The sequence below is a fragment of the Staurois parvus genome, unplaced genomic scaffold (genome assembly GCF_062004578.1).
Source record: "Staurois parvus isolate SC_StPar_1 unplaced genomic scaffold, SC_StPar_1.0 ptg000291l, whole genome shotgun sequence".
Classification (NCBI taxonomy): Eukaryota; Metazoa; Chordata; class Amphibia; order Anura; family Ranidae; genus Staurois; species Staurois parvus.
The window spans coordinates 2,913,176-2,930,616 of NW_028318087.1; the positions used below are offsets into that span (position 1 = coordinate 2,913,176).

The 17,441-nt window shown below is 44.4% G+C and overlaps 1 protein-coding gene across 1 annotated transcript in view; it reads left to right on the forward strand.

Annotated features, from left to right (window-relative positions):
* The first annotated feature begins 1,384 nt into the window (after nt 1-1,384).
* The window catches only part of TMEM254 (transmembrane protein 254), a 44,204-nt gene continuing 28,147 nt past the window's right edge, over nt 1,385-17,441 (forward strand). The window contains exons 1-2 of the mRNA XM_089682503.1: nt 1,385-1,565; nt 8,114-8,217. Coding sequence (XP_089538629.1) covers nt 1,479-1,565; nt 8,114-8,217 — 191 coding nt within the window. The 5' untranslated portion in view covers nt 1,385-1,478. The remainder of the gene's footprint in view (nt 1,566-8,113; nt 8,218-17,441) is intronic.

The following is a 17,441-nucleotide window of genomic DNA, read 5'->3' on the forward strand; positions in this document are numbered from 1 at the left end:
TCCAATGGGGACACTAGTTTTGGTGACCTATGGAGCCCCATAAGATTCCAGTAATTTGCAGGGATTTCCTCTAACTTCCGGTTTGGCTGTGGGACAAGAAGTGGAGGGAAATCTCTCCAGTGGGACACAGATGGCAATAAATAAATAAACCTGACAGGGGTTATAACCCTCCCTTCTCTATCCAAATTGATAGAGAAGGTCACCGGGTCCCAGCTGACGATTCCCCGCTGGTACCCTGCGATCGCCGAATTTCACTGATGGGGGAGAGGTCTGCATGTAAGCAACATAGATCTCTCCTCTGTCAACACCAGCACGCTGCTTTGTATTGCTCTGCATACAAAAGAAGAGCAATACAAAGCAGTGTGCTTACACAGTAAAAACCACACACAGCACACATAGTAAAAGAGCACACAGTTAACTCTTTGATCACCCCAAATGTTAACCCCTTCCTGCCCAGTGCCATTAGTACAGTGTCAGTTCTGTTTATTAACACTGATCACTGTATTGGTGTCATTGGGGATGTCAGTGGCAGTTTTTCAGTTCCCCCCCAGTGTCAGAATGCCCGTCGCAGTCCCGCTATAAGTCGCTGATCGCTGCTTTTACTAGTATGAAAAAAAACATTCCAGTATATATAGCGCCATTTGTAGATGCTATAACTTTCACATCAACCAATTAATTTACACGTATTGGGATTTTTGTTAGCAAAGACATGTTGCAGAGTACATTTTGGCCTAAATTTATGATGAAATAAATTTTTCTAAATTTTTAACTGGATGTTTTATAGCAAAAAGTAAATAAATATTGTTTTTTCTCAAAATTGTTGGGTCTTTTTTTGTTTATAGTGCAAAAAATAAAAACGCACAGGTGATCAAATACCACCGAAAGAAAGCTCTATTTGTGGGGAAAAAAGGATGTAAATTTCCTTTGGGTGCAGCGTTGCATGACCGCACAATTGTCAGTTAAAGTAATGCAGCGTCGTATCGCAAACAATGGCCTGGTCAGGAAGGGGGGTAAATCCTCTGGAGGGCAAGGGGTTAATGCATATAATTTATTAAAGTAAAAACAGTTTTGACTTCAGAAGCACTTCATGTTTTACTGCCAAAATAAGTAATGTTGTGCCCTAAAACGAACTGTCACTGATAACTGACATTTAATAAACCGCGTTGTGCTGATCATTATTTCCTGCTAAGCAAAATGAAAAGAAGCAAGCAAGGCTCTGGCAGCAAAGGGGTTACACCGGAGCGCAGTGACACCAGGCCACGCCCACTTGGTTCCATGGCACAATAGAGATCTATGGCTGAGCGCGACCCCAACCATCAGCCTGCCAAGGTGCTTCAATACAGGGGGCGGGGCCGTACAGCGATTGGCTCAGGGTCAGAAATCCGTCTCCCTATTGGCTGTCCCGGAGTAATAGAAAGCTGCGAGCAGAGATGTGTGTCGGGTCCCGGCAGTGAGCGCTGTATTGGAGCTGTGCGATCATGGCATCGGTTGGCAGTGCTGCCCACTTCCAGAGAGCCAGCCTGTTGTGGATGGCGGTCATCACCCTGTCCATGGGCTTCTTCGCAGTAAGAGGAGACTGGGGGAGGGGCGGTGCACGAACCTTCTGTGGTCAGCACATAGGAGGTTGTTGTGTGTAAGGGGGATCACGTGATGACATTACAATACACAGCACAGGCAGGAGCTTTCACCATGGGACCTCTATAGAAGGAGGGATTCTGGATTCCAGGCGCCCTGAGGTACTAGTAATCATCACAATAGATGACCAGCTGCTGTGATTACATAGCTGGGCTCCATGTATAGACCCCAGCATTAGACCATGGTGGACATGAGATGACAGTGCTGAGGTCAGATGATGGCCGGGGCTGGATGTCCGCTCATGTGTCTACAGGTGATGGCCGGGGCTGGATGTCCACTCGTTTCTATAGGTGATGGCTGGGCCTGGATGTCCACTCATGTGTCTACAGGTGATGGCCGGGGCTGGATGTCAGCTCGTGTCTATAGGTGATGGCTGGGCCTGGATGTCCACTCATGTGTCTACAGGTGATGGCCGGGGCTGGATGTCCGCTCGTGTGTCTACAGGTGATGGCCGGGGCTGGATGTCCGCTCGTGTGTCTATAGGTGATGGCCGGGGCTGGATGTCCACTCATGTGTCTACAGGTGATGGCCGGGGCTGGATGTCCGCTCGTGTGTCTACAGGTGATGGCCGGGGCTGGATGTCCACTAGTGTCTACAGGTGATGGCCGGGGCTGGATGTCCGCTCGTGTGTCTACAGGTGATGGCCGGGGCTGGATGTCCACTCGTGTCTACAGGTGATGGCCGGGCCTGGATGTCCACTCATGTGTCTATAGGTGATGGCCGGGCCTGGATGTCCGCTCGTGTGTCTACAGGTGATGGCCGGGGCTGGATGTCTGCTCGTGTGTCTACAGGTGATGGCCGGGGCTGGATGTCCACTTGTGTCTACAGGTGATGGCCGGGGCTGGATGTCCACTCGTGTCTACAGGTGATGGCCGGGGCTGGATGTCCGCTCGTGTGTCTACAGGTGATGGCCGGGGCTGGATGTCCGCTCGTGTGTCTACAGGTGATGGCCGGGGCTGGATGTCCGCTCGTGTGTCTACAGGTGATGGCCGGGGCTGGATGTCCGCTCGTGTGTCTACAGGTGATGGCCGGGGCTGGATGTCCGCTCGTGTGTCTACAGGTGATGGCCGGGGCTGGATGTCCGCTCGTGTGTCTACAGGTGATGGCCGGGGCTGGATGTCCGCTCGTGTGTCTACAGGTGATGGCCGGGGCTGGATGTCCGCTCGTGTGTCTACAGGTGATGGCCGGGGCTGGATGTCCGCTCGTGTGTCTACAGGTGATGGCCGGGGCTGGATGTCCGCTCGTGTGTCTACAGGTGATGGCCGGGGCTGGATGTCCGCTCGTGTGTCTACAGGTGATGGCCGGGGCTGGATGTCCGCTCGTGTGTCTACAGGTGATGGCCGGGGCTGGATGTCCGCTCGTGTGTCTACAGGTGATGGCCGGGGCTGGATGTCCGCTCGTGTGTCTACAGGTGATGGCCGGGCCTGGATGTCTGCTCGTGTCTACAGGTGATGGCTGGGGCTGGATGTCCGCTCGTGTCTACAGGTGATGGCTGGGGCTGGATGTCCGCTCATGTGTCTACAGGTGATGGCCGGGGCTGGATGTCCGCTCATGTGTCTACAGGTGATGGCCGGGTTTAGATGTCCACTTGTGTCTACAGGTGATGGCCGGGCCTGGATGTCTGCTCGTGTCTACAGGTGATGGCTGGGGCTGGATGTCCGCTCATGTGTCTACAGGTGATGGCCGGGGCTGGATGTCCGCTCATGTGTCTATAGGTGATGGCCGGGGCTGGATGTCCGCTCATGTGTCTATAGGTGATGGCCGGGGCTGGATGTCCTCTCGTGTCTACAGGTGATGGCCGGGTCTAGATGTCCACTCATGTGTCTATAGGTGGCAGAGGCAGCCCAGTCATCTATATTTATAGGATGAATGTTTATTTCCCGACATCCATAGGAAGGACCATCTCATCCAAGGTGATCTGCGCATTATCACAAAGCTGAGCATACACTGTGCAATCTGATTGGACAATCATCTTTACCCACTTGCCTACCGGGCACTTTTACCCCCGTCCAGGCCAGTTTTCAGCTTTTGGCGGCCTCACACTTTGACAATTGCGCGGTCATGCAACACTGCATCCATATTAAATATTTATCTTTTTTTTGTACAAATAGAGCTTTCTTAACGATGTAAGGATGTAAAAGCAATAATTTCTCCTTCTCTCTGGCTGCATTCTTGCAGCCCTTGAGAAATACTGTGTGAGCTGTGATTGGTCACAGCTTGTCACATGGTACAAGGCTGTTGTGAATAGCCTTGTACCATGTGACCTCTGTGATCATTCACAGATTTCACACGTAGTAAGCAATGATATCAGGAAGTGACATCTTGCTTACTACTATTTAGTGATCACATGGTCGGGACCTCACCCAGGGAGTATGCATAGGCAGGGAATGCAGGAGGACGTTTATGTACCTGGGCTGGATGGGAAGTGGCTAAAGTGTGGTGCATTTTTGTGACTTTTGGTGCGTTTCCATTGAATATAATGGATGGTGCGTTTTTCAGACAGGGCATGGAGATGCAGCAAGCAGCACTTTTCAAAAATGTAGCACACTTTCATGCTGGGAAGGTTTGTTTTAGCACTGCAAAAGCGCAGCAGTGCAAAATGGCTTTAGGCCTGGTCCACACCTGTGCTTTTTGCAGAACGTCCATTTAGTAAAGTTTCTTGTGAGACATGTTTACATCTATGCCTTTTTCATCTGCTGTGTGTGTGGATCAATGACTTTTTGCATCGATTGGAGTAGTAAGATATTTTATTCATTAATATGATCATATTTCGATCGCTCAGATTATGAGAATAGGGTGAAATCAGACTTGCAACCAATGACATCAGATCATAAGTTGCAATAGTGTCTTAAAGACCTAAATCCACTTGCCCGTGAGTGTGGCATATTGATCAAATGGGTTGTCGACTATAGATCAATTATTCCGTTTGGAGAAGAAATCGATCATTTTTCAAAGCGTGTATGGCCTCCATTAGATCTACCAACGACTTTATGTTGTAATGGCCTGTGTGATTGGATAGAGGTTGATTAGATTGTATAGGTTTGTCTCATTTTGTGAAGTTTTGGTAAATTTTAACCTGAGGGGTACAAGGATTGTAATGTGTATGGACACCCTAAAGGTGACAACACTTGTATCGATACGACCATTCCATCAGTCCTTTAGTGTGATTTGAATAAAAATCGTATACCACAGAATCGTAAACACCGCAAATTGATCAACTATGGTGAATTTTGTCAATTCCTTTTGATTGGATATCTGCACGTGTGTTTGAGAATCGGTTGTATTCTAGATCAATTGAACAGTTATTTTTAATTGTTTCTGATTTTCATTGGATACTGTTATGTGTTGCATCTTTCCATGTTTTAATTGATGGTGGATCTCTCGTTCGCAGTCGCTTGTACATAGATTGATCACAATCAATGTGTGTATTGTCACCATAGGACAGGGTAGGTCTAGGACAGGGGTGGGCAACCTGTGGCTCTCTAGCTGTTGTGGAACTACATTTCCCATGAGGCATTGCAAAGATTACAAAACTGACAGTTACAGCTCTGACTTGCAGAGGCATGATGGAACTTGTAGTCCTGCGGCTCTCAGGTTGTCTACCCCTGGTCTAGGAGAAGGAGACAACCTGTGTAAAGTAGGTGCTCCTTGCAATGCAGTAGGATGCCAGCATTTGTGGCTTCAGGCTCCAGTAATAGAAGACCAACCCTGGTTATTTGTGGGATCAGTGCTGGCAACATTTGTATATTTATGTATTGTGTGGTCACTTCTGCAACCTGAATTATTTTAGAACGGTAGGAAAGTCCTACCTAGCTTGCCGATCCTCCGAGATCAGTCAGTGGTACAGTGTCAGATGCAGGGGCGGACTGACAACTCATGGGGCCCCCGGGCAATAGGGGATTATGGGACCCCTGTGTCCTTGCCCAAAGTCAAAAAAGCCTATGAAAAAGGTACCAGGGGCATCTCATGGGGCCCACTACTGACCCCGGGCCCTCGGGCAGTGCCCGAGTTTCCAAATGGTCAGTCCGCCCCTGGTCAGATGTATGAGCATCTTCCACACCTACCATAGCTGTTCACATGTCCTTCTATCCTGCCACCCTTCTGAAAAGCAATTTGCTTTTCAGAGGACATTTGATAGGCAGTGAGGAGGCAATTTTATTCCTCTAACTATCTGCTTTAAGCCTCAAAAAATGCTGACCCACCGTGCTGCATCGCCTGCATTGCTCCTGGTTGCAGAAAGGCTCCGTTGCCCCCACTTGAATCGGTCATGCCTGTCAAAAACGGCATGATGTTTAATTTTCCTCACAAAGTATTGCAGTGGCTGCTTGCCGTAGTTTAGGTGGGTGGTAAAACCACAGCTCAACCACCTGCTTTTACCAGCTGCCTGTGTGAATGAGCTCTTGGACTACCTACAGATCCATTGTTTCAGGGGGCTTTTGATGAGCTTCAGGTCTTCTGGAGGACTCCGAGCTTCAACTAAGGCCTATTGTACACTTGTGGTCTAAGTGCAGTAAAAATAGGTGGCACTCCCCCCCCCCCCCCCCTTAAAGCAGAACTAAACTCTCTCAACTATTTTTAATTCTTTTGCTGCTAGCTTTATTGAATAGATAGGAAGGCATCTTATCGTTACTTGTTTTAAGCTTCTCTCCATTTTTTTTTTTTTTTCTCCAGATACTTCCTGGTAAAACCCAAGCTTATGTCATACATCCCAGGAATATTCAGGAGGGAAGGAGGGGTTTTCTCAGCTAGGCACACCCTCCTGTCTGCATGCCTAAGCCATGGGCAAATGGATTCCAGGAAATAAATGATACATGAATCATCTGCCTTTACTGAAGATGGCTGCGGCTAGAAATACTGGGGGGGGGGTGTTTTCAAAGTGTACACCGTTTAAATGCAAATATGGGAGCTGTTTTACCTGCCAGAGGATTTTTAGATCTGTATAGGCAACCTTGTGATCTACATGTGCCAAAAACGTCCAGCAAGACAGGTGACACACATATCCTCACTCAGTGTCACCTCACTGCTTCCGACCTGTTCACTGAACAATGAGTCTGCATGAAGGTGAACAATGAAACAATTGCATTTAATAAAGAAATAGAATGATCTGGCTGTGCAGTGTGGCAGAGGTGTGTACATCACAAGACTGGCTGAACAAAAAACATCCTTTTGATAAGTGTAACAGTAAATCTATATGTATTTTCCCGTGTGTATTAGGCACTTAGCCCAGACTTCTGCTTTTATAGGTAACTGAGTTACCTGTAAACCATTGGTAGCTCTGCCCCATTGCACTGGAGGGCTTTTCTCTGTGCTTGCATGGGTTTCCTTCAGGTACTTCAGTTTCCTCCCACCCTCCATAGACATGTTTTGTAGATTAATTGGCTCCTGTCTGCTGCCTTAGTGTGTAAGCTCCTGAGGTCAAGGACTGACGTGAATGTACAATACATAAAACACTGCATAAATTGTTGGTGCTATATAAATATCTATAATAGATGAGAACAGGCTGTTGATCACAGCATATGTGTAGGCTGTTTGATATGTTTTTCATGTAGGAACACAAGATGTTTGTCCAGCTGATGTGGGCTATTAGGCAGATTGAGGAGCGTTGACCATTTCTACTTTCAAAAAAGACAAAGCCCTTTAGTATTTATGCTGATCTGTAGGGGTTGTTATCTGATAACAATCAGAGTGCTTCAGGAAGGGGGGAGGGTGATGAGCTTCAGGTCTGCTGGAGGACTCAGAGCTTCAACTCTTTCCATATGTCCTTCAACAAAGCTATGTGTTGCTAGACCTTAAAGTCTAAGCACAGCCAAAAAAAAAAAAAGTACAAGGGACATAGGGATGTATCCCTTGTGCTGATGTCTCTTCTATTATATGAAATCCTCCTCCGTCAATGCTTCTCCCCTGAGGCAGTCATAGAACTGTGATCTGTCACAGGCTCTCATCAGGAGGGCCAGACTATGCCCGCCCTTTCTTCCCAGCTCTGCTATTCATAGAATCCGTACTACAGCTTCCATGAATGGAAAGCAATCTATGAATGAAGGATGGGCAGATGATTGGTTGCTCCATCTAATCCATTTATAGATTGCTTTCCATAATAGAAGCTGTAGTTGGATTCTATGACTGGTGGAAAGGGCAGGCATAGGCAGGCTTTCTTGATGAGAGCCTGTGACAGCGTACACAGTTCTCTTAACTGCCTGTCTCAGTGGAAGTTTGTGGCGAAGGGGGTGGGCACATCGGTGCAGGAAGATTTCACATAACCGAAGAGGCATCAGCACAAGGGTCCCATCCTACTGACTGTAAGTTATCTGCCTTGTGACTTTTCTGTTTATTTTGGCTGCATTTTGGTTTTCCTTCTTCATTAATGCCTTTCAATAAAATAATTCTGGTAAATTAAAATGATATAATTTACTCCATTGTAAGGTCCCTGCCTATTTAACACACACAAATAAGATCTAAGTTTCCAATATTTCTTTTTCAGTGGACGGTGTTCTGGCCTACGAAGGTTCCATATGAGCAGCTTGGACCTCTTGGATCATTCGTTCAGTATCTGGTGAAGAATCACTATAGCACCTTGTTCAACGGGTAAACTTCACAACTGTTTTTTAATACCATTATTTCCCATTTCATCTTTCAGGACAACATATGAGAGCGAGAGAGAGGCTCCACCCACCTAAACCAGGAAACACATCATCCACAAGCAAATAAAGAGTACAGTCACCGGGTGTCCTCAGTATTTTTTCTCCTGCCTAGCAGGATTACCGGAATGTTATTCTTCCCTCAGGCCTTCGTGCTAGTTGCAAGGGCCTCCTAGTATATGCTTCCCCAGATTCTAGGGACAGTGGTTATGGAGGGGTCGCATATCTGGGGTTTTCTAGGCTACTTTGGTAAGTATCCTAGTTGTGGGACCTTCCCTCCCCATTACCTTCTCGGTTTTCCCCAAGGTTCCTTCTCTGCCGGAGGGGAAGCAGTTTTACCCGTGGGCGCTGAGACTAGTGGAGCCCTCCTTTACATTTGTTCAAGCTTCAAATGCTCAGTGGCTGGCTGAGCCCCTTAAGTTTGCTGCTGATTGAGATGAATGGATTATGGCTGTTGGCTTCCCCAAATCTTTTGGAAGGAGAACTGCATGACTGGAGCAGGCTCATTTTCCACTACCCTGCGCATCAGTAAGGCTGAAGCAGAGGCATCCGGAGTCCCTGACTACTTCCAGACACATTTCGTCACTCAAAGGATGTCGTCAGGGACCTTTTGAGTGACAAAACACTTAGGGTGGAGCTGTGACGTCATTGTGCACCGTTATGGACCACGGCCATCTTATTGGTTGGAAACATTACTCATATCAGCTGATTTTCACTCTGCTTCTTGTAAGTGCAGTACTTTAATAAATTGTATATTTTATCTAAATACTACACTATGAGCGGACATACAGTTGTGGCCAAAATTATTCAACCCCCAATGCTGTAAAGGGGTTTAGGGACTATAGTGTACATTTGGAATTGTATTCAGAATCAAATCCTACAAGGACGTTGTAACTACCCAAATGCAACTAAAATGACATCAATTGTTTATGTAATACAGTAGTAAATGGTTCTTATGTGGTTTCTTCATTGCCACAATTATTCAACCCCTTAAAGACTACCACTCTGAAGAACAGAGGTTCATACAGGTGCTTTCCATCAGGTATTGAAAACACCTGTGGATGTCACCGAGCAGCAATCAAGCATAATAAGCACCAATTAGGCAGCTTTAAAATGACTGTGATACTCAGCTCCTTCTAGACATTTACTGGTGTGGTTACAAACATGGTGAAGGCAAGAGAATGGTCCAGGAAGACAAGAGAAGAGGTGATTTCTCTTCACAGGAAGGGCAATGGCTATAAGAAGATTGCAAAGATGTTAAACATACCAAGAGACACCTTAGGAAGCATCATTCGCAAATTCAAGGCAAAGGGCACTGTTGAAACGCTACCTGGTCGTGGCAGAAAGAAGATGCTGACTTCGACTGCTGTGCGCTACCTGAAGCGTAGAGTGGAGAGAAGTCCCCGTGTGACTGCTGAGGAACTGAGAAAAGATTTGTCAGATGTGGGTACAGAAGTTTCAGCCCAGACAATAAGACGCACACTGCGTAATGAAGGCCTCCGTGCCAGAACTCCCAGGCGTACCCCCTTGCTGTCTCCAAAGAATAAGAAGAGTCGACTGCAGTATGCCAAAAGCCATGTGGACAAACCACAAAAGTTGTGGGATAGTGTTCTGTGGACTGATGAAACAAAATTAGAACTGTTTGGGCCCATGGATCAACGCTATGTTTGGAGGAGGAAGAACAAGGCCTATGATGAAAAGAACACCTTGCCTACTGTGAAGCATGGTGGAGGGTCAATCATGCTTTGGGGCTGTTTTGCTTCTGCAGGTACAGGGAAGCTTCAGCGTGTGCAAGGTACCATGAATTCTCTTCAGTACCAGGAGATATTGGATGGAAACGTGATGCAGTCCGTCACACACCTGAGGCTTGGGAGACGTTGGACCTTTCAACAGGACAATGATCCCAAGCATACCTCCAAGTCCACTAGAGCATGGTTGCAGAGGAAAGGCTGGAACATTTTGGAGTGGCCATCGCAGTCACCAGACTTAAATCCGATTGAGAACCTCTGGTGGGACTTAAAGAAAGCAGTTGCAGTGCGCAAGCCTAAGAATGTGACTGAACTGGAGGCCTTTGCCCATGAAGAATGGGCGAAGATACCCGTAGATCGCTGCAAGACACTTGTGTCAAGCTATGCTTCACGTTTAAAAGCTGTTATAACTGTAAAAGGATGCTGTACTAAGTACTAAGATTGAATGTCACTTGGGGGTTGAATAAAACTGATAATGCTGTGAGCACAGAAAAGACATTTGTGGTTATTTCATTATAACTGTTATGTTATATTTGTCTGACCTACAAGTGCCTCTTTAATGTAAATGTAAGCAAGATGACTGAATGATCAAAAGCAATGTCAAACTGGCCAAAACACTCAATTTCAGTGGGGGTTGAATAATTTTGGCCACAACTGTATTTCTTTCCCTATGTGGTGTTAACTATGTAGAGAGATATTTGCCATCTTAGACCGCAGTGTGAGGTAAGAAGCTTCTAACTTATCCTGGTATCTGGGGAGATCCTTCTGGGAGTCCTGGACTCATCTGTTGGGCTTGATATGTGCTTTGTTTGACCAGTCCTTCGGGTGGTCAAACTTTGTTAGGAGGCCAAATGATTTGGTGAAAGGTGAAGGATTCTCTTCTTGCTGGTTTCATTTGACACCATTATCACTGGATTTTACGAGTTTTTGCAGAGTTTTGGACTTCATTATCATTCTTTATTTGGTTTTTTTTATAAGCGCTACACTAAGTGTTTATCATTTGTGAAATTGAAGGCTTGGTTGGTTAAATTTCGACTTGTTAAGACTTTTTTATGAGCTGGAAGGCTTTTTCTGTCTCCAACCTTTTAGTATGGGCTATACAAAGCAATCTAGGTGTACTGCAGTGCTTTCGAATCACTGTGTATATGCAATGATTAAATACCAAATATTAACCACTTGCCCTCCAGAGGATTTAGCCCCTTTCCTGACCTTTCCTGACCAGGCCATCTTTTGCGATACGGCGCTGTGTTACTGTATTTGACAATTGCGTGGTCATGCAACACTGCACCCAAATTAAATTTATGTCTCCCCCCCCCACAAATAGAGCTTTCTTTTGGTGGTATTTGATTGCCTCTGCTGTTTTTTGGCGGTATAAATACTGACAATTTTGAAAAAAAAAACCTATATTTTTGACTTTTTGCTAAAAAAAAAAAATCTGTGTGTGTCAGGGCTGTGGAGTCAGTAGATAAATGTTCTGACTCCGACTCCTCAGTTTTGTCCCCCCCCCCCTCCCCCCCGACTCCTCTGTATTAATATGCGAATGTATTTTATACATTCCTTGAAGGAAAGAAAGGCAACATACATGTCATTACCACAGGACTACTGGCTGTGAAGCCAACAGTCTACTGTATTGAACAGTTTAAGCAAAAGACAAACACAATGAAAACAACAAAGTTTTATTAATTAATCAAGTGGCTGGATAGTAGCAGCAGGCATAAACATCAGGAACAGGAACTTTACCAGTCAAAAATACAAACCACATTATTTGGTTGTTTTAGAACAAAAACAAAGCTTATCTATATGAACCAAAAACAAAATCTCTAAAACCTAGAAATGGTTTATATTAATCTTGAAATGTAGTTATAGGCTTACCAAATGCAAATCAATTCAATGTAGTGTTCTAAGGAAGAGAATTGCCTCTGCCAGATCCTCTTTCATAGAGGCTCTTAAGTCAGGCTTTATTATTTTTAGGGCTGAAAATAATCTTTCGACACTGACTTGGGTGGGTGGCATTGCAGTAACTATTCTGGCCACATCACTAACGATAGAGAGAAGTAGAGAAGTCATTAATTATAACTTTTTGTGAATTGGGACATTTAAACTTGCTTTTTTTTTTAATTCCAATCTAAATTTAATTGGAGTCGGAGCATTGTTTGCCGACTCCGACTCCAGGTACCCAAAATTTCCTCCGACTCCACAGCCCTCGTATGTATGTATAAATAATATCTCCGCTATATATGCAGTTAGTCAGTCCCCCCCCCCCCCCCCCCCCCCCGTGTCAGAATGCCTGCCGCAAGCCCACTATGAGTCGCTGATCGCCGCCATTATATATATATATATATATATATGTCAGGTCCATAAATATTGGGACATCAACACAATTCTAACATTTTTGGCTCTATACACCACCACAATGGATTTGAAATGAAATGAACAAGATGTACTTTAACTGCAGACTGTCAGCTTTAATTTGTGGGTATTTACATCCAAATCAGGTGAACGGTGCAGGAATTACAACAGTTTGCATATGTGCCTCCCACTTGTTAAGGGACCAAAAGTAATGGGACAGAATAATAATCATAAATCAAACTTTCACTTTTTAATACTTGGTTGCAAATCCTTTGCAGTCAATTACAGCCTGAAGTCTGGAACGCATAGACATCACCAGACGCTGGGTTTCATCCCTGGTGACGCTGTGCCAGACCTCTACTGCAACAGTGTTCAGTTCCTGCTTGTTCTTGGGGCATTTTCCCTTCAGTTTTGTCTTCAGCAAGTGAAATGCATGCTCAATCGGATTCAGGTCAGGTGATTGACTTGGCCATTGCATAACATTCCACTTCTTTCCCTTAAAAAACTCTTTGGTTGCTTTTGCAGTATGCTTTGGGTCATTGTCCATCTGCACTGTGAAGCGGCATCCAATGAGTTCTGAAGCATTTGGCTGAATATGAGCAGATAATATTGCCCGAAACACTTCAGAATTCATCCTGCTGCTTTTGTCAGCAGTCACATCATCAATAAATACAAGAGAACCAGTTCCATTGGCAGCCATACATGCCCACGCCATGACACTACCACCACCATGCTTCACTGATGAGGTGGTATGCTTAGGATCATGAGCAGTTCCTTTCCTTCTCCATACTCTTCTCTTCCCATCACTCTGGTACAAGTCGATCTTGGTCTCATCTGTCCATAGGATGTTGTTCCAGAACTGTGAAGGCTTTTTTAGATGTCGTTTGGCAAACTCTAATCTGGCCTTCCTGTTTTTGAGGCTCACCAATGGTTTACATCTTGTGGTGAACCCTCTGTATTCACTCTGGTGAAGTCTTCTCTTGATTGTTGACTTTGACACACATACACCTACCTCCTGGAGAGTGTTCTTGATCTGGCCAACTGTTGTGAAGGGTGTTTTCTTCACCAGGGAAAGAATTCTTTGGTCATCCACCACAGTTGTTTTCTGTGGTCTTCCGGGTCTTTTGGTGTTGCTGAGCTCACCGATGCGTTCCTTCTTTTTAAGAATGTTCCAAACAGTTGTTTTGGCCACACCTAATGTTTTTGTTATCTCTCTGATGGGTTTGTTTTGTTTTTTCAGCCTAATGATGGCTTGCTTCACTGATAGTGACAGCTCTTTGGATCTCATCTTGAGAGTTGACAGCAACAGATTCCAAATGCAAATAGCACACTTGAAATGAACTCTGGACCTTTTATCTGCTCATTGTAATTGGGATAATGAGGGAATAACACACACCTGGCCATGGAACAGCTGAGAAGCCAACTGTTCCATTACTTTTGGTCCCTTAACAAGTGGGAGGCACATATGCAAACTGTTGTAATTCCTACACTGTTCACCTGATTTGGATGTAAACACCCTCACGTTACAGCTGACAGTCTGCAGTTAAAGCACATCTTGTTCGTTTCATTTCAAATCCACTGTGGTGGTGTATAGAGCCAAAAATGTTAGAGTTGTGTCGATGTCCCAATATTTATGGACCTGACTATATATATATATATATATATATATATATATATATATATATATATATATATATATATATATATATATATATATATATATATATTTAGTAATGGCGGCGATCAGCGACTTATAGTGGGACTGCGGCAGGCATTCTGACACTGGGAAGGAACTGACTAACTGCAACTGACATCCCCAGTGACACTAATACAGTTATCAGTGCTAATAAAAAGCACTGACACTGGGCAGGAAGGGGCTGACATCTGGGGCGATCAAATGGTCATCTGTGCACTTTTACTAACTGTGTTGTGTGTGTTTTACTGTGTAGGAATGCTGCTTTGTATTGCTGTGCTATGTAGAGCAAATCACAGCAGCATGCTGGTGCTGACATACAGACCTCTCCCCTATCAGTGTTCCTCAGCGATCGCTGGGTGCCAGGACCTGGTGATCGCCAGCTATGGCCGGAAATGCAAAGTCACGTGTGTATATGTGTATGTATGTGTAAAATATATATATATATATATGTGTGTGTGTGTGTGTGTGTGTGTGTGTGTGTGTGTATGTGATTCTACACAGCCCTGCCGCCCTATAGCAGTCGTTCTTCTATAGGGTGGTAGGGAAGCTGTTAAGGAGACTCCTATTTGTTTGTGTTACAACTAAAATATTTGGTGATATCTAGGAGCTATTATCTTTCCTAGAGTCTATGATTATACAGCAGTATAAACTTGTGTAACTGGGGTAACGGGCCATTTTTCTGTAGATGCAGACTGTTCTTTTATAGTATGCGTACCTGGCAGCACAATACACTGTGTTCACTATTATTAGGCAAGTGAGTGTTTTTGACCATATCCTCATTTTGTTGCATATTCTCCAACTTCAAGCTGTATAAACTTGAATGCTTATTGGATTTAAGCATACCAAGTGATGTGTAATGGGGCAGGATGTGGCCCAAGGAGATCAACATCCTATATCAAGCTGTGCATAATTATTAGGCAGCTTTTTTCCCTCAGGCAAAATGGGCCAAAAAAGAGATTTAACTGACTCTAAAAAGTCAAATATTGTAGTCTTTCAGGGGGGTGCAGCACTCTTGAGAAAAGAGATGCAAATTAACTGCCAAATATTTGAGAAGGATCAAACATGAAACTACCAGGAACCCATTATCCTCCAGTGCGGTCTTATTCCAGAACTGCAACCTACTTGCAGTGCCCGGAAGTACAAGATGTTCAGTGCTCAGAGATATGGCCAAGGTGAGGAAGGCTGAAACTTGACCACCACTGAAAAAGACAGATTTTTCAAAGGTTTTATGAATTGATGAGATGAGAGTGATTCTTGAGGGACACGATGGACGGGCCTGTGGCTTGATCAGTAATGGACACAGAGCTCCACTTCGACTCAAACGCTAGCAAGGTGGATGTGGGGTTCTGATATAGGCTGGTATTATCACAGTAATAATACCAGCCCATACCAGAACCCCACCTCCACCTTGCTGGCGCTTGTGTTGAAGTGGAGCTCTGTGTCCATTACTGAACACCGTAGGCAGGTGAATCACATTCACCATTTTAGGGCACGCTGGACATAATTTTTAAATTAGAACCTCCAGTGGATTTGAGTCATTTCTCAGGTCTTTGGCCTCAGCACGGACAGAGAATAAGAAGATTTGCCTCAACAGATCTACAGAGTTGCCACCTGGTCCAATTTTATACAGCATTTTGCCACATCCAGATTGCCCTGCTCTCCTTTCAGGATTAAGCCTTTTGGAATAGCAGTAACCCCATCCTAATGGATTATTTCTATAATGTCCTCTTATGTACTGTCCTGGAAGATGAAATGGGAAAACAAGAGTTATCACCTGGTAACTCCATTTTCCATGAATCTTCCAGGAAAGCAAGGATTCCCACCCTATATTCTGTATAGTATTGAGATATTAGGTTATTGTGTTATTTCATTGCCTTCTGTTCTTCCTTACTACTGAAGACACCTGGTGACTATGCTCCTTTTTATTTGATTTTGTGGATGCTGTGTTTCCTGTTTTAGGTGGAGTCTCTCTCATGTCTCATGTGCTGTTCTTTGAATATTCATGGAAATGGAGTTACCAGGTAATAACTCTTGTTTTCTTGCTAGAGGTATATTGTTCACAGTAGAAATGGTATGAGAATATCACTAAAAGGATTTTAACTGGAATGGTAACCTAATTTTCACAGAGATCAGAGTTTTTTTTTTTTTGTTTTTTTTTAAGTCGAGTGGGCAATAGGTTTATAGAAGAATACATGCTTACCTTTGCTTATTTGCTTGACTTTTTTTTAGGTTTAAAGTAGAACTCCTGGCAGACTTTTTCAGTAAGAATTCTTATTTTCAAAAAGTCACTGGAGGAATTCATGGAGGGTTTTTAGCCTCCCTTTAGAATTTCATCAGGGCTCAACACTGAAGGTGTCAGTATTTGTAATTTTGTATTCTGTGTGGGCGGAGCCTGCTGGGGACGTGAGAGACTAGTTCCCCATCAGGTATGCTATGCTTTCCATTTGACAGTTCTCTGCAGTGGGTGGTTCAATAGCAGCTTTCTAATCTGCCCACAGCTCCGCAATCAAAAGTAAAGCAGACCTGATGGGGAACTAGTCTCTCCCTTCCCCTTCAGACACATACAGTATATGACAGCTTCCCGTCACAGGTACGGCCCTCTCTGAGTCCTGGTGTATCTCCATGCCCCAGCTCAGAGTTGGATCTTAATTGCTGGCAGTTCCTAATCCTGAGAACTAGCGGTAGTTCTTTAAGAATCTTTAGCTGCCATAGTAACAGATTCTTAAAATGGAGGCAGTAAGAATGATCTGACCTACACAGCAGAGCAATACAAAGCAATGTGCTGACACAGTGAAACACACAACACAGAGCACACAGTTAACCCTTTGATCGCCCTGGATGTTAACCCCTTCCTGCCCAGTGTCATTAGTACAGTGTCAGTGCTTTTTATTAGCACTGTTCACTGTATTCGTGTCACTGGGGATGTCACTGACACCAAGTCAGTTCGCCCCAGTGTCAGAATGCCATCCGCAGTCCCGCTATAAGTCGCTGATCTCCACCATTACTAGTATTAAAAGAAAGAAAAAAAATCCAGTATATATATATCTCGCCATTTTGTAGACGCTATAACTTTCACATAAACCAATTAATATGCATGTATTGGGATTTTTTTCAGCAAAGACATGGATCAGAATACATTTTGGCCTAAATATGACTAAATTAGATTTTTTTTTAACTGGGCATGTTTTAATAGCAAAAAGTCAAAAATATTTTTTTTCACAAAATAGTTTTTTTTTTTTTTTTTTTTTCTATAGCAAAAAAAGTAGAAACCGCCCAGGCCATCAAATACCACCGAAAGCTCCATTTGTGGGGGGAAAAAACATATATTTAATTTGGGTGCAGCGTTGCATGGCCGCGCAATTTTCAGTTAAAATAACA